Raw genomic sequence first — 26,664 nt, 5'->3', positions numbered from 1 at the left:
GCATTTATAAAAAGCTTTATCAATACAAGTTTTACATATAGGCAGCTGCATTAATTTCCTTCATTACATTGTCACGCACATGCTAGGTGGTTTTTTTTCTTTGAATAACGGGCCTTTCGACAAAAAACAGGGAATTTTTTTCTTGAAATGAGCGTAGCGATTTTTTTTTTGTTCGTTCATTCGCTTTACACGTTCTCACATTCGGTTAAACGACACGGCACTCCAAAATGTGGTTGCGATCCAATGCTTTTCCAAGTTTCGTTTTCCGCGCAACGACCCCTCGGGTGCTCTCTGTCCGCTCAATTCGTTTGCTTTCGTTCGGACCGGTTCCTGTGTGAACGTTTCTCGCAGACACTTCTCAGTCACTCTGGGACCAAAGCGCCAAAGTCCACCTCTTACGTTACTCTGTGGACGGACGCCGCCACTTTGGTGAGTTAAAAAGGTCGCGGTGGTTTGTGTTTTTTTGTCGACGGGGAACTGAACCAAGCCCGGCCTCACGATCGACTCGTTAAATAAAAAATAAAAGTAAAATTCCTTCGGCGGAGTCGTCGTTTGCGCCCAGCGTACCGTCCGGATATGATGTCAGAAACCGCAATAAAAACAAAACAAACAACCCCCCACCTGCCCCCCCCCCCCGCCCCGCAGAGCCCCCTCCCAGCACCGTCTCCCACGAGCCTCCCCGCCGTCTCCACGCTGCCGCGCGCGACGCCGCTCGCCTCCCGCGCGCTCGCCAGCGATCCAGCGAACGAACGAACGATCGGTCGATCGCGCGAGCGGCCGAGACCCATCGAGCGAGCCGTCGACCGATGGAGCCAGGCGAGCCGGACGCCTCGGGGAGGGCCTAGCACATGGCGGTCACCATGCTGGAGTGGTGCGCCGGCCCGAAGGAGAGGCTGGTGGAGGGGTGCATGGGAGTGGGGGTGGGCAGCATGTGGCCCGAGTACGGGTTGAGGTGGTGGTGGTGCCCCAGGGAGCCCATGTGACCGGCCAGAGCCGCCGCGCTGAAGTGATTGGCCTTGTCGTGCATGGCCTTGGCGAGGTCGCCCTCCAGGCCGTCGGAATTCTTGCGGCTCTTCTTCGACTTGGTGGAGATCTTGCGGTTGCGCGTCTGGATGCCCTCCTTCTTCATGGTGAGGGGGCGGTTCACCTGTTGGCAGCGCGCGCGCCGAGTTACACTCCCGCACCGATCGCCGACCCTCCGCCCGACGTGCTTCTCGGCCAGATTTCCACGCTTGTCTTCCGCCGTGCGCGGAAATGTGATGTGGGGGGCAATAAAGAAATCCTAACGGACGACGCCAACTCCCCCAAACCGCACACCACATTTTTTGTTAGCCTGGCCCGAATGTCGCAGCTTGCTACTGGACATCTGTGAAAAAGAGCTTCATGGCCCATTGGATTCCTCCTCCAGACTAAATAACGATTCTGAATCTGGTTGGGCGAGTGCTGCTCACGAGAGCCTGTTGAGGACTAATGGAGCTTGGGTTGCCAGGGTCGTTAGACACACACGACGACGGCAATCGCAGCTGGGCACCGTGCCAGGCTAGGTGCACTTTTGCGGCCATTTCGAGTTGCACATAGACCGGCGTGTGTTCACTACAGACTCATTTACCCCGAGCAATTGAAAGGGGGACGTGAATTTCGAGCTACTGGGAGAGAGGCCCAGGACGGTTTCAGACGCCTCTTGCCGCTGACGTTAGCCGCGGCTGGTGCTGGCGCGACGTGGTTGGCGCAACGGCCCCGGGGCAAGAAAGACACGGGGTCACCCCCCTGTCCAATTCCCGTCCCCCCCGCCCCACCTCCTCCCACTTCATGGCCTGGCCTATGGGCCTCGTTGCATCTCCCAGTGCCTGCACGCTCCATAGCTACGCTATACGCCGCCGACGGCCAAGAATCGAACTCGGGAACGGCAAAATCCACCGTCTCACCTCTCCCACCGCCCCCCCCACCCCCACGTCACCCCCGATACACACGAAGACCCACCGCACGCCCACGCTCACGCACCAGCGCGGGCACGCACGCGCGCGCGAAGCGATCTCCGGTACGGCGATCTTGCGACAGGGGCGCCGGGGACAGGACTTTGCGACCGCCGACCAAAGCGGTGGAGAAGAAAACAGAAAAGAGGAAAATCGTTGGAGATAAGCGAGCCTAGGCGGTGGTGCAAGGTCCGCACAAGGCGATGAGCGATACTCCGGCCACATTCCAACTCACATTGTGCAACTTGTAGTAGAGACCGCACGCGTTGCAGACGGGGTCCCCGTTGGCGTTTCTCCTCCACAGCGTGGTGATGGTCGTTTGGCAGTTTGCGCAAGAGGTGCCAGCGCGGCGAGCTGCGGACTGCGCGGCAAGGGGCGGCACGGCGGAGGGGGCGGAGTGGAGGGGGGGGCACACGGAGAGACGCGCCGTTGGTATCGTTATCGGGGCATAGCGGCAAAGCCATCATTGGTGTCTATATAATTCATTCATGTAACCTTCCTGGAAATAAGAGGTGTTAAAATGTTCACACGCACGCACACTGATCACGGTCATCATCATCAATATTGTTACATTATCATTATCGCCATAATCACATTCATCATCTCCATTCTCATCGCTTACATCATTATCATCATTGAAATTAGCATAACTATTTCCACGATAAATATTCTTTTATCATCGTCTTCGCCATCATGATCATCATCATCACCACCACGATTGTCATTTGTGAACATCATCACTGTCATCAGCATGATTGTCATCATCATCGGTGTCATTATTTATCAACCATTCTACACGCTTTTGGGGGGAGCTCTGCGCAGTCAGAAACTTCAAGAGCTCTTTGCCCAAAGGCGTCGTTTGACCATACTTCGCCATGCTGGTCAGTGCGGGTTGGCGAAGGTGCGGGGGGAGCCACTGGATTGCCGGTTCAGTTAAAAATGACTCGCCACTCGCATCAACCACGGCTAGGAATCAAACTCCGCCTCGCATTGAGCAAAAAAACAAACCGCGGCCACGAAGCAACCCGCACGGAGGTTTTCACAATCCGCGGGTGTCTCACGGGCGTCATAACTATTCAAGCTAAACTGTTGTTTTTATTTTTACTAGCGAAAGGCCGACTTCGCCGTATCGCTCTTTTTTTTCCAGAAGTGACCTGGCCACAAACGATAGCCCGACGAAGTGGCTTATCGTGGTGGAGATTTACTTGCAGCCAAATAATCTGAACGCGCGACGTTGATTCTAACTGTTGAGGTACAACAACAAAAAAACGTCACCGCCTCGACTCGCCACCACTCCGCCTCGACGGATCGCTCGCCACAAATAAAACCACGATGCCCTCGGCGATCTCGTCGGGCATCATGAGCCGTCATCGCGCGAACTCTGGGCCATCTCTGCAGCGGCGGCAGTGGATTTTCTTTCGCTGGCCTTCGAACAAAGACGGTCGCCGCGTCGAACGCGCTTTCAGATGTGCTTCTGCGGCCATCCGGAGCGCTCTTCCGTCCGATATTAGGAAACCACTGGAGCAATGCGCTTTTAAATTGAAAAATAATTTCCCTAGAACTGCTTTGTTGCGTTTAGTCTGTTGTCCTTCTCCCCGCACCTCCGATTAGCCACGTAGGGTGCGAAAGAAGTTCAACATACGTAAACACGCACAACGGTGGACGTCCTATAAACGTACTGGTCTCTGCCACGGGAATGCGGAAGATCTACTGCTGGCGCGGCCTCCGTCAACAGTGGCTCGGCTAACCCCCCTCCTCGCCACTCGTCTGGGCAGATGAAGACATTTTTGCCGAAGCGCGTTCGGTGCAGGGGGGTTTGGATCGCGAAACAAAAAAAACACCGCCTAGACAATTCCCTCACAGCGGACGTCAACTCCTCACTACTCCCGATTGGGGTGCCACTCGGCCCGTCATCCCTTCTGGGGTCGATGAAATAACCACCGCTCCGTGAGGCGGTCAACAGCGGTGGTCCTGCGCGCGCACACGTGGTGGACTTCTATCGCACCGTACGTAGCCAACCCATAATCCTTTATTACGAATAATATTTGTCGCGAAAGCCTGCTGCGTATTAAGCAGACCAAATAAACCTTGGCTGTGGCCCAATCCTCATCAGATCTCGGACGCTAAGCGAGTTGAAGCCTAGTTGGTCCTTAGGTGAGAGACTGATTGGGCATAGCAGGTGACAGGAGGCTTGAGTTGTCAAGTGCCCGGTCAATGGCAGTTAAACAATGTGGATTCGTTCTAGCAGGGCCATCAGCAGCATACGCCACGAAGTGCACATCTCGCTTAAGACAACAAGCCAGACGGGGCTCAGCAGGGGAGACGGGCTGAGGCTTGGGGAGCGGTCACATTCCATGTCCAACCTGGTCGCACTGACAGCAGGCCCCACGCTCTGTGACCTACCTATAGCGATCTACAACAATAACAACACATCACCATCCGCTGTTGCGTGGGATAACCCAAGGAGACATGTCGCTCAGTCACATATATATATATATAACCGGAGTAAAGGCTGTCTCCCACCACGACGGACAGGGCATGGCGGTTGTTTGACCATACTTCACCACGCTGGTCAGTGCCCGGTGGGTGAAAGTGGGTGTTCATATTAGCCGGCGCCTGCAATTGAACTTAGGGCGCCAGGTCCATAGCACAGAGCGCGCTAACCACTGTGCCAGCACCTCCAACAACTCTTCACTGATGTTATGCAACTTATTGATGTTCATTCATATGGATGGCATGGACATTTGGCTCAGAATCAAGATCCGTATTTATACACGGAGGAATCCGATGAGCTATTAAGCTCTTTCCCATTGATGTCCAGTAGGCTATTTCACAACTCGGTCCCTGTACTTTTCCACAAATCCTGAACCAGGACTGGCATTTCCATCGCGGGAAGGAACAATCCATAGGCATCACGTGACCATTACCGGGCCGAGTGTCATTCTCAGGAATGTTGTCCCTCTGCGGCATCCTTCAAAGGGCCAGACAGAGGCCCTTTGACGGTGCCAGATGTAGGCTGTATGGAGGGACGTGGCTGCACAATCTGCCGGACCGTGGCATTACATCGAAACGTTCTCACAGGATTGACACCTTCTGGCAATGTGGGATTTGCAAAGATGGCTTCTGCCATCCGACAGGAAAATTCACGGGAATTCCCACCGAATGGAAATCTACAACCGTAGCTTCGGTTCGCGAAGGCAAAAGAACAACAAGCGCGATACGGAGGCGATGTTTTCCTTCGTAGCGAGGACGCACATCGAGCGCCAGAAAACCACGGCTGGGGAGGATTGCAACAGCGCAGAGCTGATGTTTTTGTCTCACGCAGAAGCGTTTGACATCGAGCGATGAGCCCATGCCTTTGCTGACCGCTGGCCGCCAAACTGGCGTCGCAAGCTTCTCTCTCTCTCTCTCACCACGGCGGTGGGACGACGACATTGCGACACTCGCGCTCGCTGCCACGTGGAGATTCCGATAATCCTCCCTATCAGCGGCCCATCAGCCAACGTCGTCCTCGTCTGGTCTAATCGGGCGGGAGCCATCTCGCAAGATGCTTTATCTCTTGGCCAATGGGAGACCTGGGGTGCCGCGGTTACGCAGAGTTCTTTAAATTGTTTACGCGAGTTGGGATCGGCAGGGGGGGGGTGGTGTGGTGGCTATTACAATGGCACACGATGTCCTAGCGTTGTTGTAAATGACGTCCGAGTAGAATTGTGGGTTGGTATTAGGATCGCGGCTTGATGTTAGATATTGTGGGCTGATGTTAGAATCGTGGGTTTATTTCAGCAGACAATCCACTCTGTTAATCCTGTAAATTTTATGTAGAAAAAAAATGACAAGTCACTTGTGCAGCTGATCACTTTGTTCAAGCTGGTTCAGTGGTAAGCAGCCCGTCCTCACGATACAATTACACAGAACCACGGCCATGATATGTAAAGGTTCTACATATCCCGTGGCGTAGCTAGCGGAGTGTGCAGGCGGTGCAACTGCACCGGGTTACTAAGAGAGGCGTGGGGGAATCGGAATGGGGGGGGGGGGGGGGGGGCAGCCCCACTTCGTTCCTGGAACCCAGGCAGCATGCCAACCGTGCGGGCGCTACCGTCACTGCACACAAATCGTATATATGGGCAAAGGTGGCCCCGCCCGGCTGCATTGACCGACGGGGCAAGTGGGCACGGCGGCACCCGCTGAGTACGCCCGACCGCCGCCGCGGCCGGCACAACGCCGAGCTCTCTCCTCGAACGTCGCCCCCCCCCCGACACCCTCGCCAGCGCGAGCTCCGTGCCACGGCGACGGACATCGACACAAACGAATGCACAGGCGCACGCGGAACGAAGGGCGGTATATAAAAAAAAGAAGAACCCGGCCCCGCGTGCGTTTGTGCTGCTCGTTGGTGCGCAGCGACAAATTAAAAATGAAAGGGCCCCCGGCGATCGGGGCTGCGCGTTCGCTGGGGTGGGCTAATCTCGCCCGCGCGTCGTGTTTCCGCTGCGCGCAGAGCGGACCGCATCCAACACCCTGCGCGCTCGGCATCGGGGTTCGTGGAACGCGGACGACGGCTTGATCGTCGGTGGGCATGCGGGCGATGTGTTTACCGTTGCAACATCGACTGTCTGACAGTGGCGATTCCTCTGTACGTGGAGTTTATAATTACGGGGGGAATCGCTCATTTTAGACCTTTGCGGACGCGCGATGTGGTCAATACCACGGCATGTCTGTCTTTGTCTCCCCAGTGCATGATTATTGAACGTCGCACTGGGTACTTGTTTAAGGCTGAGTCGACCTAAGGCTGAGTCGACAGGACAGGTTTGTACACACACACACCCACGCGCAAGAGATTTTAAGGAAGGGATTCAATCGAGTTTCGAGAAGTAATTTGGCACGGACAAAAGTAACACTGCCCTCACAGTAGGCGTATTAACAACGCAAATCCTTATCACCAGGCGTGGGGGAAAAAAACCCCTGAAATAACATAAAAGTTGCGGCAGTGGCGTTGAATGTAAATTCATGAAATGTTTTCTAAACATTTAAACCACGATTTATGTACATTGACCAATTCCACGGATGTTACGTGAATATATTTAATTTAATTTCTGACTTGGCGATGGGAGTGTTTATGAATGCGCCACTGACAATCCAAAACCTGGAGGTTCAAATTCGCACCCCACAGCTTGGTCAGCCGTTCATTCGCTTTGAGAGCCATTGACGCTCGCACCACTTTTGTGGGATATCTCATAGACCCGGGCTCATCCCCACCATGAGAATGTGGAATTGCCACCGAGTAAACGCGAGAGATGAGCACTGCTCCCATCGTTACTTTGTTTGATCAACGAAACACAAAATGCAATTAATTTGCCCAAACATTATGATTTCAGGAAGCTCTTGAAAAACAGCCTGTAAAATTCTAGTGAGACATTTCCCCCAATGAAGGGACACTATTGTTGTTTTATTAATTGTCATTAGTGTCACAGTTATCGGAACCAAAATAATAAAGAATAACTAACGTGTATTACTATATTAATAATAAATATATATATACAATTCGAGTGTGCGTGTCTATGTGTGGTGCAATAGTGGCACGGTAATCAGCTCACTTAAGCTCGATTCCCGGCCAGAGCTAACATCAGCAGCTCTCATCCGAAACAGCGGTGGATTGGCAAAGGGCTTGTAAGTCATCACCACCACCACCACCATTCTTACAATCACTATTATTAATGTTATAAAACGGACCTGCGCGTATGTTTGTTTATAAGCTGCTAACTTTCTCTCCCCATCCCGAAACCTCGCTCTCTCCCTCTCTTCCAGAAATAACAATAACAACAACGACGACGACGACAACAACAATAGATTAACAAACGCCATTGTCGCGAGTGGCATTGTGCCACCGTGCCTACTGTGTGCCCGCCGTGCCAGCGCTGGGGGCCACGGTGACAGCATTTCCGTTGTTTGTGAAACCTAATGACGACAAACACAAAAGTGCGGCTCCCTACGGCGCCGCGCGAGCCTCCGTGGCTCTGTTCGTGGGATTGGGAGCGGCGCTCAACGCACGCTGGGCTTAGCCAAGGTGGAGAGACGTTAACTACCTCCCGTGGTATGCAGGAGGTTCATGGGTTCGATCCCGACCCTGACGACGCCTGTATATTTGGAGTTGTGTGTCTCTCTCTCTCCCTGTGGTCGCGTGGATTTTCCTCCGGGTCCTCTGGTTTTTCCCTCCACATTTAGAATCAACATCACGCGTTTTTGTATTTGGCTGATGTACATTCCCACGTGATGATAAGCCACTTCGTTAAGCTATCAGTTGTGGCCAGGTCGCTTCTGGACAAAAAAAACATCCACACAGCTCAGTGGGTCTTCCCTAGAAAAGAATAAAACTAAATTGTTTTAGTTTTTTTAGATTTGAGGGCTTGGGTCAACAAAGCTGGAGGATGCGCAAGGGGGCAGTGCCCAGCGAACGCCGTGAAGTGACGTTCCCTGGATGGAGTCACCGGCTGGGGAGGCACGGGTGGGCACAATCGACAAAGGTCGTGATGATGATGATGATAGGTCGTGGTGATGATGATAGGTCGTGATGATGATGATAATAGGTCGTGGTGATGATGATGATAGGTGGTGATGATGATGATAGGTTGTGATGATGATGATAATAGGCATGGTGATGATGACAATAGGTCGTGATGATAATAGGTCGTCGTGATGATGATGATGATAGGTCGTGGTGATGATGATGATATGTCGTGATGATGATAGGTTGTGATGATGATGATAATAGGCGTGGTGATGATGATGATAGGTCGTGGTGATGATGATGATAGGTCGTGGTGATGATGATGATATGTCGTGATGATGATAGGTTGTGATGATGATGATGATAGGTTGTGATGATGATGATAGGTCGTGCTGATGATGATAATAGGTCGTGGTGATGATGATAGGTCGTGGTGCCAGAAATGTAATGCCTCCACCACTCTCTCCTGTCCAGTCTTCAACCTCCCCCCCCCTCCCCCATGATCATGTTTGTATCCCCTTTCTCTGCGCCCCTCTGGCACGTGGGGCCCGATGGCAGTTGCACCGCCTACACACTCGATAGCCACGCCACCACCGGTGGTGTAATGGTTGGAGCACCGCAATACGAACCCGGCAACCTGAGTTCGATTCCCGCTCACAACCGACAACAGTGGCGGATATCTGAATACCTGACCTGGGTCTCCCCTAGGTCAACTCAGCCTCAAATGAGCACCTGGTGCGATGTGTAAAGCATCGCTACTGGGGAGACAAAGGTGGCCGGGCGTGGTGTTGGCCACCCGCCCCCTCGTGTGCCGTGCCGGCCTTCATCGGCGCCGCTCCACAAACAACAGCACTCGCCCCAACAACCCGATAAAGACTATACAGGAGATCCCAGCTTTTTGTTTGATTTTTTTTGCTTTTTTTATATGTCCACATCATAGTCCTGTGTGTGTCGTGACCAGGTGGTGCACGGACTCTGTGCGGAGCTAGATTGCGAGAGTTGTGAGTCGTCAAAACCGCTCTGCCGTGGCCTTGAGAGGGACAAAAGAGCTGCCAATCAAACTCGTTTAATCACAGGAGTTCATCTTCTTGACGGGTTGCTGCTCAGCCAAGCGAGCGATACGGCACGTCTGCATCCCGTGGTCAAGGATGGCTCGCTGTTTACGATCTACGTGTTTACAAAATATCATGGAACAGTGCCGGATTACTCGCCGGTCGGTGTCCCACAAACAATATCAGCGCCCAGCACACCAAGTCCACGATGTTGATGTTAACTACCTCGCCTGGTATGCAGGAGGTCGTGGGTTCGATCCCGACCCTGATGCCTGTAAATTTGGAGTTTGCATGTCTCTCTCTCTCTCTCCGTGGTTGCGTGGATTTTTCTCCGAGTCCTCCGTTTTTTCTTACCTCGACACTTAGAATCAACATCACGCCTTTAGAGTATTTAGCTGCTGGTAAAAATCTCCACGTGATAAGCCACTTCGTTGAGTTACCATTTGTGGCCAGGTTGCTTCTGGAAAAAGAGCGAAATAGCTCAGTGGGCCTTACTTCGTAAAATAAATAAATAGTTGAATGAGTTTAGTACTCTGGCGAGCCAGACCCCCAGAAAGTATTCTTTGACGAGTTAAGCCCCGATACGGACAATACGCAATCGTGCTTATTCTAACCGCATGTGCTCTCGCGCGTAGGTTACGCAACGTGTGTGCGCATGTGCTCGTGGGCGCGTGAAGCGAGCGTGTTTGACCCCATTGAATTTGCATGGCAGCCGGACACTTCCCTGGAAACTCAGGAACGTGACTTCTATGTTGATTCTACGATGTTAAATTTTTTGTCGCTAAATTATTCGCGTCCACCGCGTTTGGCGCGTGTTCCTTTTGTTACTGAACTTCATAGAATTACAACCCAAGCCCTTATCCAAACCGTAGCTCAAAAATTATTGCCCTCATCATAGCCCGAAACCCAAATCTCCACGTGAGCCGTATCGCTCACGCTCGCTGTGGTTACGTGGAGGGCATGGGGCAGTGGAGCAGTGGGTTTTCACGCTGCGCTACGAACCCCGGCAAAATTCGTGTCCTACCCCAGGCTGCGGCTACAGTCGACGGCGAGCGTGATGTCTCAACACACAGCAACGATTAGCCTCCGTGCGCCACTAAAGCGACAGTGACGTCACCACGACGCTCGTGCTGGAGGTGGGGAAGGCAGATTTTGTTCGCTGGCAGGAGGTCGCGCGTGCAGACCCAGGCGCTATGGGGTCGACTGACCGAGGTGACTGGCGAACGCACCGCATGTGCCAACTTTCTGCGGATCGGCACAAAGGCAAAGGTACCCCGGTGTGGCCTACACAGGCTGTTGGGACAAGTGCCAATCGCTCACCGACACCAACACAAACAGCCGCCATTCGCCACCCAGTGATGACGACGTCACCACGGCGCCTGTGCCAGGTCAGGTGCACTTTGAGGCCACGTGTCGAAAGGCTCGCTGACAGGAGGTCACGGGTCAGGTGGTGCCATGGGTGGACTGACCGATACGACTGGCCCGATGCACCACCTGTGCCCACCCCATACTGTGCCAACTAACGCTCCTCACTCGCTCGCTCGCTCACTCGCTCGCTCACACGCTCGCCCACTCACACGCTCGCTCGCACTCACCAGCCGGCGCTTGGGCTTGATGAGGGGCCGGTTCTGCCCGTTCATCTTGTGGTAGAGGCCGCACGCGTTGCACAGGTAGTGGCCCGTGCCGTCCCGGCGCCACAGCGGGGTGGACGTCGCCCCGCAGTTGACGCACTCGCGCCCTTCGGCTGCGAGAGAGCAACGGCACACACGCCACGCAAACGTTTCAGACGGCCGCTTCCAGCGACGCCGGTACCCGCGCTCGCGCCGCGTAGGTTTGCATCCAGCCCCTGGTATGAACGACTCTGACGCTTGTAGGGATACGTTTCTCGCTGAATGTTTTACTTTTTTACTTTTTAATTCCGAGTCACTGGTGACGCTTGTCTAGCAGTCACAGTCACAGCGAAAGGTATACTGGATGTGGTGTGCCGACCTACGGTAGGCCCGACTGAAATGAAGGCCTCAACTGTGTTTCTAAAGCGGCGTCTGAACGCGGTTGGGGTTTTGAAGCGCGAGATATTTTGCACCATCCCGGCCAACAGGAGCGCGAGTGTCCCTTTTGTAGGTGATGCTCCGATTGGGGTCATCGTTTCGAATCGTTACGGCTTGTTGGGAGTCAGAGAGCGTGGTGCAAAGCGCGTTTGGCACTATTCTATATCGAGGTGACACTTAAAAACAATCGCCACAGCCAATGAAACAGCAGCCATCTGCTCACAAGCACTTAAGAATTATGCCAATCTGAACCAGGCAATCACTTTGCAATTCGAATTCTCCGCAGAATGTTGGTTCAGCTTGAGTCTCTCGGTGACCACTAACCTAAATCTCAACCTCTACGACCAACGTTCTAATCTCAACGATGTCTGCAAGCGTCAAATCATATCCCTGGGCTGGAGTTAGGGTAAGGGTTCAATTGTCAGGTTACATAGCCCATTCACGTAATGCGGACACACACACACACACGCGCACAGAAACGAACAGCGCAAATAAAACTCATTTCAGGTCACTGCAAAATTTCCAGGCACATTCGCGCTTCTCAGCTCGCGTAATATCCACAGAGAGGTTATGCGCGGCATCGTATCTGGCGAGACACTTTAAAGGGAGACGAAACAACAACAGCGGATACGTCGTGCGAAAAACAGGCAGGTTCGCGTTTTATGCGCTGCATTTTACACTTGGGGCAGTTTTCGTGTTAAATGTAACGAAAAAAAGTAAGTTACATTTCGTCGGACGTTAGAGAGCGCGATGCAAGTGGGTACGAGGGGGGGGGGGCTGGCAGGCGTTCCGCGTGTGAACAAAGCGCGCTGTGTGCGTTCCGCGTGTGAACAAGCACGTGCGTTCCGTCTGGGTGGAGCGGTGAAGCCTGTGCGTAAAAAAAAAGAGTGGAGATGCGGAGCTTTTTGGGCTCGTTTTATTTTGAATTCCTCGGTTTGACGATTCATTAATTACGCTCAGAATTGCCTCTTGGGGTAGCGGAAGTGTTCGTGCATTAGAAGCTGCCCCCCACTACAATGACACGGGGAGTGTCATTGGCGTGTAAAAACGCAGTCATAACTAGACTAATAATTTGAACGTTACGTTTGATCATGATGTGCGCCACATATTGTCAGGCAACTGCGCATCATTGGGCGGGGGCGTGGGAATTTTTAAAACCGCGAAGCCTCAATTCGGTGTACAATAACGCGAAATCACTCTGTCGGTCCGTAAATGCGTCTTGCAATTTAAACGAGCTGCATTTAATTCAGGAGGCTTGAAAAGGGTGGAGGGTGGGGGGGGGGGGGTTCAGCGCTGGCATTCTACGACGAAACATCAACGATGGCCAGCGAGCGGACAGAAGGCAACGGTGTTGGGAGCAAGATTTCAAAACCGAATTGCACATCGTTCGTTAACCACGATGCGGTTTGGGGGGAAAGAAGCGTGTCCCCCCCCCCCTCAACGCGCCGCCCCCCGATTGCCGAACGTCTACGCGATGTGTGTCGAAGGCAGGTGCAGAAAATAAAATGTCAGAACAAAATCACGTGACAAAAAGAAAATTTCAAAAAGCAAACAATTGGTTTCGTGTTTGGGGCTTTTTCTCTTTTAGCTTTGCTGTTTTTGGACCAAATGGAGCAGGAAAGGAAGCTCACCGAAAGGATATTTGAGGTTGAGCTCCAAGCTCTCATGCCCAGAGGAAGGCCAGGGATGTGAGGAGGTGGCATCGTGCTGCATGGGGAGGTGGAAAGTCGAGGCACCAGGCATGAAGCGAGATTCTGGAGCCAGGACCGGGTGGCCTGGCAGCAACAGGTAATGGTTTATTGATTTGAGAACATACTTAAAAGGTGATTATTCCGCTAACGTGATGCGCACATCTCCTTTGCGCCGGGGATGTCCGCGAAACCACAGCAAATGAACCGTTATTATTTTTTTACGCATGACAAAAAATATGTTTTACATCAATCGACCGTTGCGGGTGAGCTCGACAAATAAGTGGGCGCCGTGACCCTTGCGTGGCGCGTCGCAGATTCTCTCGAGAGAGCGTCCGCCCTCTGACAGGGCCGACGTTTTGCGATCGGTAACGCGCCAAAAGCGATCGTTGTGGCCGGGCACGCGTTCCAGCCCTCACTGAAGCCATCGCGAATGTGACTCGCTGGACAAACTGTCCGGCCAACGCGAATAATCGGAACCCAGACATCGGCACGAATTCAAGTTCACCGTTCAATATTTTTAACATACGCGCCGTGACCGCGAACTACAGCGGTGCGATCAATTTATCACTGCTTTATAGCTAAGAGTTGAAGCAGATGCCTCGACCGATAGTGGTTCATATTATCTAACTGGCATCGCCCACTCCCCAGTCTCGATCCGCTGCGAAGCGATGCACCGAGAAATTTCCCCGCGACATTCCGAGCCGTGGAGTACATTTTTATCGGCATCATCATCATCGTGATTTTTCAAATCACCGATCCTCCGTCGAGGCAAACTGGGCTTTTGGTCGGGATGCGCAGGCGCAGACAATAACGCGCGTAGCCTGTTTCACTTTTTTTATGCGTCGCTGAGGCCAAATTGTACACGCGCGTATTCCAATAAAATAATAATAGTGCTGCGATTCTGCCATTCTATTCAACACTCCCCCCCCACCCACCCACCCTGACCTTATGCTCTGGGCAGGTTTTGGGCTGGCGAGTTGCGCGCGTGGTGCGTGAATGACGGACGGCACAAACACAGCGGGGTTCGGTCTGCTCCTGACTACGCTTTGCATCGCGCTCTCGGTCATATTCACGGGCGGGGAGAACATTTCGCTACGGCGACGACATGTGGGCAGTGGCATGCACGTAACAATTCGGCGCAAACCTCGCAAACATCCCTCACCCCCTCTCTCCGAAAACACACACACACGCGCACACACACGCGCACACACACATGCACACACACGCGCGCGCACACACGCGCGCACACACACATGCACACACATATGCACACATACACGCGCACACGAACGTTAACACGACATTTCAGTGGCGACTTCGCATTGACACACAGCATGAAGTTTAACACGTAGGCTTTCGCGACCGATATGAAACGCGACGAACGATTGGTGGTTATCGTGGCGGGAATACGTGTAAATGGCCCTCATTTTTACTTTTTTTTTCATTAATTGAAGATTGAAGGAATTTCAATTTACATTCAGGTGCAGTCACCGTGGGCCTCCAGTGATGTCACTGCCACACGAGTCACTGGGCATCGCGGGGGAGAGATAACTACCTCGCCTGGTATAGGGGAGGTCGTGGGTTCGTTACCGACCCCGACGCCTGCTGTATAATTGGAGTTAGCGTGTCTCTCTCCCCATGAACGAGTGTGCTCCGGTTTTTCCTTCCACATTTAGAATCAAACTTTATTTAGAGTATTTGGCTGCTATATATTTCCACGTGATAAGCCACTTCATAAAGCCACTTCATCATTTGTGGTCTGGTCCCTTCTGAAAGAGCACCGCATAGGTCAGTGGGCCTTACCTGGTTTAAAAAAAAATCACATTACATTTTATACAGAAAGTTAGGTTGCAGTGCCCTGAAAACCAACGACTAGCGGCCTACTTGCACACCTCCTGGATTTCTGTCAAATATTTAACCATCAGAGTCACCTCTACACTCTTCACTAACTCTAGAATTCACCTTAGAGCTGACGTAGGAATCTGAGATGGACTACAAAACCTCTTCACTGGAGACATAGGCCAGGTTGTATAATCATAGAGTATATCATCCAGCACTATTGCAAATACGTAATTATCATTACGCTTTCTCTTTTTGTAAATCCAGGAAAGCATCATTTGAGTCTCGATTCACTTTTTTCCAAGAGAGTGCTGCCATTGGGATGTTTGGCCAGTAACATTTTTTTTGCAATGGAATGAGATGCCGTACATATTCGAGATCTCTGTTCCGAGATCCATCGCTGTTTAAGGAAGCAAATTCCGGGCCGGTTTCGACCGATTCTAGTGGGCCAATTAAAACGATGGATGCGCAACTCGTTGACGAATCGGAACCTCGGCTGCCCACGGTGCGAACTCGTGCAGAGAGGACGGAATCTCGAATCGATCGGCACCGTTGGGCAATTTTTGTCAGCCCATCGTAGGCTCTGAACAGAATTCATGTTTGGGTTGACCCACATGACTAGAATCAACATGATGATGATGGCCCAGACACATGGAACTTAATTATATCGCGGCTGTGTGATATTATTAGTTAAAATATCGTAATCGTGCAGCAAAGAATTATGATATATTTTTCTAGCATTTTTTTAAAATTAAGTATCCGAGTTCGATTTGTTGCACGCCCCGTTTAATATTTTTGTCAACAGCCTTGCGCCAATTGGGGTGCCATTAAACTTTCCCTTATCGCCCCCCCATCCCCACCACTGGCCCAGCACTTGCCAATTGTTCCAACTGCACTGTGGCCTGGCTCCGCGCGGTGCTGCAAGTGGCCACTCCAAGCACACGCACGCACGCCAGCAAAGTGACGGTGACAGGGAGGCTTGGGTGGGGGGGGAGATGGGAGAGAGGGGGAGGTGGAGAGAGAGAAAGAGAGTCAGTGTCGGGGTTCACTACCTGCGGACGTTCGCGACTTGCTGCGCGGCTTCGGGGTGAACCCCACGGGGGAACCCCCCAGCAGCCCCCCGTGGGGGTAGAGCGGGTCACCGTAATTGGGCCCGCCGGCCAGGTAGTGCGGGTACATGGGGATGGGGTGGTGCGTCGCCGAGGCGGCTGGATGCTCCCCGCTTCGGGGCGGACTGCAGCTCTCCAACTTGAGTCCACCCTGATCCCCTCCACCTCCCTGCTGCTGCTGCTGCTGCTGGTGCTGCTGCTGCTGGTGCAGGGCAAACGCATTCTTCTGCCCGTGCTGCTGCTGCTGCTGGTGCATCTGCTCCTTGTCCATTTCGTCTCTCTGCGTGCCGCGGCCCCCTCCACCCCCTCCCCCGCCTCCTCCTCCGCCGGCTCCGCCGCCAGCGGCCCCGGCCCCGCCGCCCGGCGCGTCCACGGGACTGTGCGCCGAGTCCTTGGGCGGCGTCGACGAGAAGCCGAACAGGTGGTGGTGGTGGTGGTGGTGCGGGCTGGCGGCCGACGCCACCCCGCTGCCGCCGCCGCCGCCGCCGCCGCCGCCGGGGCTGTAGCCGGCCAGGCTGCCCGGGTGGGGGTGGTGCGGGTGGTGGGCGTGCGGGTGGTGGGCGTGGGCGGCGTGCAGGGCCGACTTGCCGAACGGGGAGACGCTCCAGGCGGCGGGGCTGTGCGGGTGGTGAGCGCCCAGCGCCTTGCCACCATCGAGCCACGAGAGGCCGGCCGGCCCCGGCAGGATGTGCGGCCGGCACACCTGGGCGCCAGCGAAGCCGCCTGCTGGGACACGCGCGCACACGCACACGCACGGGACACGCACGCGCACACACATGATGATCAGGCAGAGTCCGCTTCCCGGCACGTGTGGAGAAACGTCGGACGACGTGCCAAAACAATGCGTCACACAGCAGTTGTACACCAAAGATCCACTCGCCTCCTCTGTAGCCTTTAACAATCTGTTGGGGCCAGCGCTGTTAAATGGCCAGCACGGCACACGAGGGGGTGGGTGGTCAACACCACGTCCGACCGCCTTTGTCTCCCCAGAGGGGATGTTGACACACACCGTACCAGGTACCCATTTGAGGCTGAGTCGATCTAGGGGAGGCTTAGGTCCGGTTCAGATAAGCGTCACCGGTGTTGGCCGTGAGCGGGAATCGAACTCGTGTCGCCGGGTTCGTAGCATGGCACCCTAACCGCTGCGCCACCGCTCCCCAATGAGCCGTACACCACCACCACTGTGGCCTCTGGGAGTCCGGTGCAGTTGCACCGCCTACACACTCGACAGCCGCCCGTAATGGGAGTCCGTCGAAATCCCGCCATGTCAAAGTGTTTTCAATATAAAGCAGCACAGTCACTGAGGCACGTGGCATCTCTCACTGCAATGCAGCAGCAGCCAGGCGGTAAGCCCCCGCTACAAACAATTGCCCAAGCTCTGTCGCCCTCTACCTATACTGACAATGTCTTCAGCCAATCAACGAGTGGCTGGTTGCACACGTACATCGGGGTCGGGGTGCGTCAGGCACAATCGTGACAGGCAGGTGGAGTGCAAATCCTCCACTCTTCATAGCTCTTACCCAAACCTCTGCTTCTTTATCTGCCTCTGCATACTGTACTTGTATCACGCATCACTGGGTGTCCGCACTCTCTCGTTGGCTCGTCTCGTGGTATTTTAAATCCAAGCTTTTACGGCATTCCTTCAGCTGCAAACCGATCCTTCAATGTGACACGAGTGAGCGAGCGAGCGAGCGAAGGGGCGGGCGGGCGGGCGAGTGAGTGACCGAGTGGGTTGGTGAACGAGTTGGTGAGTAAACTGAGGGGAGTGAATGATTGAGTGCATGAACGAATGAGTGAGTGAGCAAGAGAGGAAGCGAATGAGTGAGTGCTTAAGTGTGTCAAGTTAATTAATTAATTACTTTGCAGAGAGATCAAGTGAGTGTACTGTGTGTATCCAGGTATTATCATGTACCGAATTACATAGTAGGGCACGCAGATTAAGTGTGCGTGTGTGCGTGTGTGCGCATCACAGATGCGTTTACACGAAGCAGTGCCTTCAAATTATTTCGCATTGTGCACGTGAACGGCTCTCTGGAGACGCATTTACTTGCGGCGTTAATAACTTTTTAACTAAACGTGATGGGGTGGGTGAGTGTGGGGGGGGGGGGGTGAATAGCAGCACCTCGTACTCCAAGGGGTCTGGGAAAACCCAGAGGGCCTTAGCCGGCCCAGACATCCCGTGGCCACGTGTGGGCCCATCGCTTCGATGCGGCAGGTAAGTGATGATCACGCACCGCTTGCAAGCAACTCATCCACACAAATCGGGGGATGCTGGAGAGGGGGCATCAATTTCGCTGTGGCCAACATCCGTTTGTTTCCAATTGCATCGAGCGCACAGCAAACCTACGACTATCGTTGGCCACGTTTGTTGTATGATAAGTCTGAGGGGTGAGCGCGCGTGCGCTTGTGCGTGACAACGTGCGGCTTGCGGAAGGCATTTGGAAGTCACGTTCAGACGCTTGGCCTGACGCTGTGTATCCACTGCAATGGTGTATCGAGGGAGAGCGCAAATTGTCTGCCTTTAAAACGCCCTTCGTACGATTTGCCTCCGTAAATAAACATCTCACGTCACCGAACACAAACTCTAAGCCTCGGAAGGGAGAGCAATGGCTGGCGAGGGTTCCCTCCTGCGGACGGGACCTCGGGACTCAGGGAAGCTTTGCCGCGACAATAAATAAAAAGGAAGAGATGACATTGTGACAATTCGTGGTGTTGCCACTGCAGCTGCTGCTCCGAATTGAACTGTGGAATTACAAACCCGGGTGGCTCAGAGCCGCTCGCAGAATGATAATCAACCAGCCTCCTACATCGCCGCTCGCTTGATAAGCGAGATATATAACGGAACCTTTTGCAATTAATAATCCCACGTTGTATCATCAGCCAGAGCTGTAACCTCGCTACGGACATCTCACTTGAGTTCCAGACCATTCTCCACGTGCCATTCGAGCTCACGCACCGTGATGGGGAGAGATACACACACACGATGGTCTTACTCGTTCCTTCACGGGGAATTTAATTTCCCACGATGATGGCCTCGCGACTGACACCCAGTTCCACTTCAGTCAAGAGCGACCCAAGCAGAAGGTCCAGTGCGTAGCCGTAAGCCGTGGGTTGGGAATCACACCTGAGACGACCCAGTGGCAAAACAAAAGTCGCTACCCCGCCGGTCCGGTTGAGTGTACGCGTGTGCCTTTTTATTTTTCTGAGTCGACGATTTTGAGTGAACGAGCAGAGGAGAAAGGGGAGACGGGAACCCTCAAGTCGAGATAACGAGTCACACCGCACCTCACACTTCCCCACATTGCTGCCTTAACCTATCTGGCAGTCGGCATGCGCGTCCCGCAAACCCCAGCGTGTGCGTGGTTTTAACAGGAATGCGCTGCGCGCGCGCGTGTGCTTGTGTGTGTATGTGTGTGCGTGTGTGTTTGTGTGAGGGGAGCGGTAGTGTAGCGGTTAGCGCACTGCACTACGAACCTGGCGACCCGGGTTCGATTCCCACTCACGGCAAACACCAGTGACGATTATCTAAACCGGTCCTGGGCCTCCTCTAGGCCGACTCAGCTTCAAATGAGTACCTGGTGCGGTGTGTAAACATCGCCACTGGGGAGACAAAGGCGGTCGGGCGTGGTGCTGGCAACCCACCCCCTCGTGTACCGTTCCGGCCTTCATAGGTGCTCGCTAACAGCACTTGCCCCTACAGTCTGTTAAGGCTATACGGGGGATATTTTTCTTTGTATGTGTGTGCGTGCGTTCGTATGTGTGTGTGTGTTTGTGGTTCTGGCCACCCACCCCCTCGTGTGCCGTTCTGACTCTCATTAGGTGCTCGCTAACAGCACTTGCACCAACAGTCTGTTACAGGCTACACGGGGGATCTTTGTTTTTGTTTTGTGTGTGGGTGTAGTGGGGGTGGGGGTAGCGTTGGGTGGTTAAGCGCACTGCGCCAGGCACCCGGCGACTTAGATTCGATTCCCTTTCGGGATACATCCCCAGTACGCAAGCGGCTCTCTGACCCTCTTGACCTAGTCCGGGATTCCCCTAGGTCAACTCAGCCTTGAATGAGTACGGAGTGCAAAGTGGGTAACGTCACCTTGAAAGACAAAGGCCTTAGCAGGTGCTCACTGGTTGATGATGTACAGCTCAATGGGGAGCGGTGGCGCAACGGTTAGCGCGCTGCGCTATGCTACGAACCCGGTGACCCGGGTTCGATTCCCGCTCACGGGCAACACCAGTGATGCTCATCTGAACCGGTCCTGGGCCTGCCCTAGGTCGACTCAGCCTCAAATGAGGACCTGGTGCGGTGTGTGTAGACATCGCTACTTGGGAGACAAAGGCGGTCGGGCGTGGTGGTGACCACCCACTCCCTCGTGTGCCTGCTGGACTGTTAGGTTATATGAGAGATCTGTACGCATGTGTACGTAGCATGTACGTATGTACCATGTGTGTGGTCGAAATAGAATTTGTACAAATGAAATAGCACAATATTAAGTTACGTTTTCACGTCAATGTATTCATAAATGTATAGTCAACCTCTGATATGCCGTAACGTCGCCGCTGGCAGGACTGAGAGATAAAAGTATGCACGCAGTTACGTAAGCCGTGCATTGCACTGCTAATATTGGCGTCAGGATACCAACGGACATCATTCATCTACACGTCAGTGACCCAAAATTAATTCCACGCACGTGAGAAACGTCCACGTTGCCGCTCAACGCATCCGAAGTTTTCCGTTTTGCCAATTCTCACCAATCGGTGCAAAGTGCCTGGACCGCACGAGGCGATTTGCCACCGATAAATGTCGACTTTGGAGCGTCACAAAACCGAATTGTGAATTAACTTCAATTCTAACGAATATTATCAGTAGTTAAGCACGGATGTCCAATTCTACCATCAGCCCGATGCAATAATGTGCACAGTATGAATAAAACGATATACAGTTTTATAAAAATTGATTAACTGTTATTGGCAGATGTGCTGCTACCAAAACAGAAGCTGTTTTGGTAATTAATACTGACTTGTACGAAAAAAACCAATCAAATGTAGTGTCTACAGTAGACTGAGTGAGCGAATGCTGCAAATCAAATTGCTGAAGGGCTAACGCACTCGCATTTGGCACGATGAATCCAGTCTAGAATAAAAAAAACACCAACAATACAACAGAAAACCATTTGTTTATAAGTTTGCAACCCCCTAGAATCACGGCGATGATCTTTGATCGCCCTCACCATCGGGGCAGGTAGCGTGAGCCCAAAAACTCGGGGTGCGGATTCAGTCTCGTATTGAACCCTCAACCTCCCGTCACCGGGAAACCAACTCATTCGACGCCCGCTCAGCAGAGTGTGACGCTGAACCCCCATAAAAAGCGCCGCTGACGAGCTTAATCGCACAGCAGGCAGACGTTTCGGACAATGGCCCTTTTCTCAGAGAGACGCACACAGCGTGAGATAGAATATCAATGCCAGGATGATATCATGGGACCAGTTTTTTTTGGTGTGTGTAATTAATGCAGACGTGTTTCCTTGCAAAATCGATCTACTTGGTGTTTAAACAACTTAACACCTGTTTCATTGCCAGAGAGGGTGAAACGTGTTCTTAGTTTTAATGCAAGGATTGTTTCAGCAACTTAGAACCTCGATGCTGAAAAAGCTGTCGGCAAGTGTGCGCGAAACGTCGAACATCATTCCGGGTAGGGAAAAATAACTAAAATGCACAACGCGCTTAACAACGCGAAAGACGACACAGCTGGTCTGCTCCTGTATGCCGGGATTTCACAGGGACTGAAGTCCGCTCTGAACCTAGTTGAGACCGGACAAGGGAGGAACTCTGTGGAGCGACCGCGGTGAGACGAGTGGGGCGATGATTGACCGGCACACTGAGAAAGCACGCGAAGACGGTGATGGTGGTGATGGTGATTATGGTTCATGCAGGTGTGGTGAGGTCAGCGTGCACACACGGTGATAATGGTGATGATGGTGAAGATGATGATGATGGTGACGATGGTGAAGATGACGATGGTGAAGACGATGATGATGGTGATGATTATGATCATGGAGATGATGATGGTGAAGACGATGATGATGACACGGGGGGAGGGTTGCGTAGACACACGATGAAGACGATGATGTAGGTTAAGAGGATGATGATGAAGATGACACGGAAAGCGGTGTGTGTGGGGGTGGTGGTGGTGATGGAGAGGACGGCGTCGACTCACTGTGCGTCTGTCTGTAGCCGTGCACGGCGGCGCGGGCGTGCGCAGGGCTCGCATAGTAGGGGGACACGGGGTTGCCCTGCCCGTCCAGGTGATTGAAGAACACGTCCACCTCGTCCGGGGGCAGCAGCTGAGAGGGCTCAGCGTAAGCCCCGTGCGGCAGCTGCTCCATCGGGTGCTGCGCGCCGCTCAGCACGGCGTTTGGATGCGAAATCCATCGGGGTTGTTCGGAGCTCACCTCCATGCCGGCTCTGTGTCACCACCGGTGTGGGGAAGGAGGGGATGGAGAGGCATGGAAGGAGAGAGGCAGGGGAGGGAGAAGAGCAGCGGGAGATAACAGGGTGTAAATCAGAATGCGCGCGTGGGATAATAGAATATGCATCACGTGTCCATCTGGCTAGCGAAGCGCGTGGTTAATAGAGACCACGGTGCAAGGAATTCAGAATGACCACCACCCCCCCTTCCCACGTTCCGACTGCGCACCAAGCAAACACTCGTTATCTTTAAGAAAATCAACAAACAAGGAACGGGGGCGAACATCGCAGACGTGGCCGAACCCTTTGAGACGCCCGACACTCAGGCGGCTCAAAGTTCCGCACGTGCGGGTTTCACAAGCCCACTTGCTGTACTGCCACCTGCTGGCCACCGCCTCGTAACCAAGTGGGCGTCCAGAGTTTGGCAAACGTCGACGTGACCCGCCAACCCTCGCATCTCAAAGCGGCACTCGTGCTCGTGAGATCTAAATGCGTTAAAAGTAAAATAATGGAAAGAAAAAAAACCACCACGTGGATTTCAAGTCGGTTACGGATGCACCGTGAACACGACGGTTGAGTCGAGCGAAGGCGTCGCAGCAGCGAACGAGACACATCATAGCGCGCACGCACACACAAAGGATCTCGACATCGGCGTTGATGCTAAAATAAAAACTCCGTAAAGGTCGATAAAATAGACGGCTACAGAGGTGATGATTTCCGCACCTCCGGTTAGCACGGTTGGCTACGTACGGTGCACAAGAAGTTCAACATACATACACACAGCACACATACACACAACATTCATACTCACAACATACATATACACAACATACATACACGCGATTACGTCGCGTGCATAGCGAAGCTCCACTAACAACGTGTGGTATGTTTAGCTATATATACACGATATATACACGATATATAGACGATATATAGACGATATATAGACGATATATAGACGATATATACACGATATATAGACGATATATAGACGATATATAGACGATATATAGACGATATATAGACGATATATAGACGATATATAGACGATATATACACGATATATAGACGATATATAGACGATATATAGACGATATATAGACGATATATACACGATATATAGACGATATAGACGATATATAGACGATATATAGACGATATATAGACGATATATACACGATATATAGACGATATATAGACGATATATAGACGATATATAGACGATATATACACGATATATAGACGATATATAGACGATATATACACGATATATAGACGATATATACACGATATATACACGATATATAGACGATATATAGACGATATATAGACGATATATAGACGATATATAGACGATATATAGACGATATATACACGATATATAGACGATATATAGACGATATATAGACGATATACAATGTCATTCAGCGCTTACTGCGCGATCAAACTAACGCGTAACAGCATGAATAGCGTTAGTAATCATAGTTGCACATTCTTAGCTGACCATTAAATATTGAAATGTATCCTGTATATTATGAACATTATACACCGCGTAACGAATATTTATCCGGAACACGCGACGCGTAACACATTATTAGTTCAATGCACTGCGTAAAACAATGCGCGTGTATTTCCATATGTGCGTGTGTATACGCTTGTATGTCTGCAGACAAATATGCGAAAAAAAGACTTGCGAATATTAACGTACATTTATTTTTTAACTCCTTGCGCGTTCTCTCTTGCAAACATAACTTTCCTCCAATAATATTATTTTAAGCCATCGTTCAAACAGACGCGGAGTCCCTCCGCATACCTGTGACGGTCGTTTGGGGGTTATTTGACCATACCTCGCCACGCTGGTCAATGCGGCTTGGTTAAAGTGCTTCGGTGTGAAGGGTGTGGAGAGTTTCGGGTGTCTATCACTCGCCACGGAGCTCAACTGAGGCCGCCAGCGGAACTCTACACACGTCTGCTGATCGCAGCGACGCGCGGTGCGCTAACCACTGCGCCACCGCTCCCTATTACTTTACTTTACCAGTTACTTGCGGCGTCCCGTGTGCGTGTGCGTTCCTCTCCGCGTGCGTGTGCGTGTGCGTGTGAGCTGTCATTACAGAGTGCACGCTCTCTTACTTTGTTTTACCATCTACCGCCGGAGGAAGCAGTTGCCGACTCTTCAGACGATCCACGGATATGAACACAGAGAACGCTAATATAATTCAAACGTATTCCGAATAAAGTCGACGAAACGTCGTCAAATTGCGTGCGGCGACCGAAGAAGTGCTGTGGCGCGCGTGGCAAGGACTCGCGCGACGACGATCGAGGGATGCACCCGGAGCCAGGAACAACGACACGATGTCGCCTCGAATTCGCTTCGCTCTTCGCGCGGTGCGTGCGCGCTGTGCGCGTGCGTGCGCGCGTGTGCGTGTGCGGTGGGTGAGTGAGTGAGTGCGTCTCGTACTGGTGGACCGCGCTAATGCCAGAGCGAGGGGTACAATGGACCGAGCGCCAGTCAGAGAGGGAGGTGTGTGTGTGTGAGTCGAGTCGTAGCGCCGCGCGCGTGCCTGCGTGTGTGCGCGCGCGTGCGTGTATGTACGCGTTCGAGGGCAAAAAGCCCACCCCTCTTCCTTCCCCTCCTCCTCTGCACCCTCCCCCCCAAAAGAAAGCCAGCACCACCCACAGTCCATCTCAACGCATTCCCCCCTTCAACCCCCATCTCTTCTCCGACCCGCCCAGCTGACAGACCCACCCATAAATGTGCCCCTCCCACCCTCCCCGCAGCTCGCCCGCTTCTTCACTGGCGCCAGTCCGACCCAAACCCAACCTCGTAACCTCGTAACCCCCCCCCGCCACTCTCACGCACAAAAGACAAAGATCTCCCGTGTAGCCTTTACACACATTTGGGGCAAGTGTCGTTAGCGAGCAGCAGCACCTATGAAGAAGGGCCTGCACGGCACACTAGGGTGGTGGGTGGCCAGCACCACGCCCGACCGCATTTGTCTCCCCAGTGGCGATGTTTACACACCGCCCCAGGTACTCATTTGAGGCTCAGTCGACCTAGGGGAGGAGGCCCAGGACCGGTGCGGAGAATCGCTATCGCTGGTGTTGGTCGTGAGCGGGAAACGAACTCAAGTCAACAGGTTCGTAGCGCAGCGCGCTAACCGCTGTGCCACCGCTCCACAAACTACACACACACCGCCACCCACTCCCAACCCCTCACTCCCCCTCAACCTAACCCCTAACCAACCCCACGCTCAACCCCCACCCCCCCTCAATCCCTTTGCGCCGCCACACGCCGCTTGCAATTGGTGCACGGAACTCACTTAAGATTTTGTTCCACCAATTTCCAATTTTGCGCGCTTCGGTCGCCTAATAAATATCAGACTCTGAAACGCGGGCGGTAAGGGTCTGTTCAGAAGCTCTCTATTACAAAGACGTATATATATACCTCGAGTAGCCTCTACAGCCTGCTTGGGTGGAAGTGCTGGGTGAGCGAGCATTCTGTATACACGCACAATAAATGCAAAGATTTCCAAAACGTACAGCTTCGTGGCTATTACAGCAAGCGAGCGAGCCTATGAAAGCTGGCACGGCGAATCAAGAAATTGCTGTGGCCAGAGCCATGCCCGACCCACCACCTTTGTCTCCCCAAAACGCGACCGGTTACCAAACCGTAATAGGTATTAATTTAAGACTGAGTCGACCTACGCGGAGGGTGCGCGATACGTTGAGATATCTTTCGCCACTGCTGTTACAAATTGTGGCCGGGAATCAAGCTGAGGTTTGCCGGATTCGTAGCGCAATGCGCTAACCACACATCATCGTCGTCGTCGTCGGTTGCGTAACCCTGCCGCGTGTCGTGCGGAGAGCGTTCACGCGGTTCACTTTCTGTTGTTTGTTTTAATTCGCCTGCACCGAGAACGACTTTTCGCGAGGCACGCGCAACTCGTGCATTAGCGTGCAAGTATTCACACGAAAAACAAACACGCACACA

General features: G+C 52.8%; 1 protein-coding gene across 7 annotated transcripts in view; it reads right to left on the bottom strand.

The window, feature by feature from the left end:
- Positions 1-636: 636 nt before the first annotated feature.
- The window catches only part of GATA2 (GATA binding protein 2), a 39,740-nt gene continuing 13,712 nt past the window's right edge, over positions 637-26,664 (bottom strand). Inside the window, exons 1-7 of one of the 7 annotated variants that reach the window (XM_061551816.1) lie at positions 24,804-25,257; positions 22,423-22,670; positions 16,158-16,940; positions 13,207-13,350; positions 11,123-11,271; positions 2,209-2,334; positions 637-1,147 (exon numbers count right to left, since the gene is read on the bottom strand). In XM_061551816.1, coding sequence (XP_061407800.1) covers positions 842-1,147; positions 2,209-2,334; positions 11,123-11,271; positions 13,207-13,350; positions 16,158-16,940; positions 22,423-22,663 — 1,749 coding nt within the window. In that variant the 5' untranslated portion in view covers positions 22,664-22,670; positions 24,804-25,257 and the 3' untranslated portion in view covers positions 637-841. Of the gene's footprint in view, positions 1,148-2,208; positions 2,335-11,122; positions 11,272-13,206; positions 13,351-16,157; positions 16,941-22,422; positions 22,671-24,803; positions 25,258-26,664 lie in introns of those variants that run through there. The other 6 variants (XM_061551818.1, XM_061551817.1, XM_061551819.1 and 3 more) reach the window with 6 other exon arrangements.

This window comes from Lethenteron reissneri, chromosome 15 (genome assembly GCF_015708825.2).
Source record: "Lethenteron reissneri isolate LAM-NWPU_2019-01 chromosome 15, ASM1570882v1, whole genome shotgun sequence".
Classification (NCBI taxonomy): Eukaryota; Metazoa; Chordata; class Hyperoartia; order Petromyzontiformes; family Petromyzontidae; genus Lethenteron; species Lethenteron reissneri.
The sequence above is the reverse complement of the archived record's forward strand: the minus strand, read 5'-3'. Positions and strand labels throughout refer to the sequence as shown.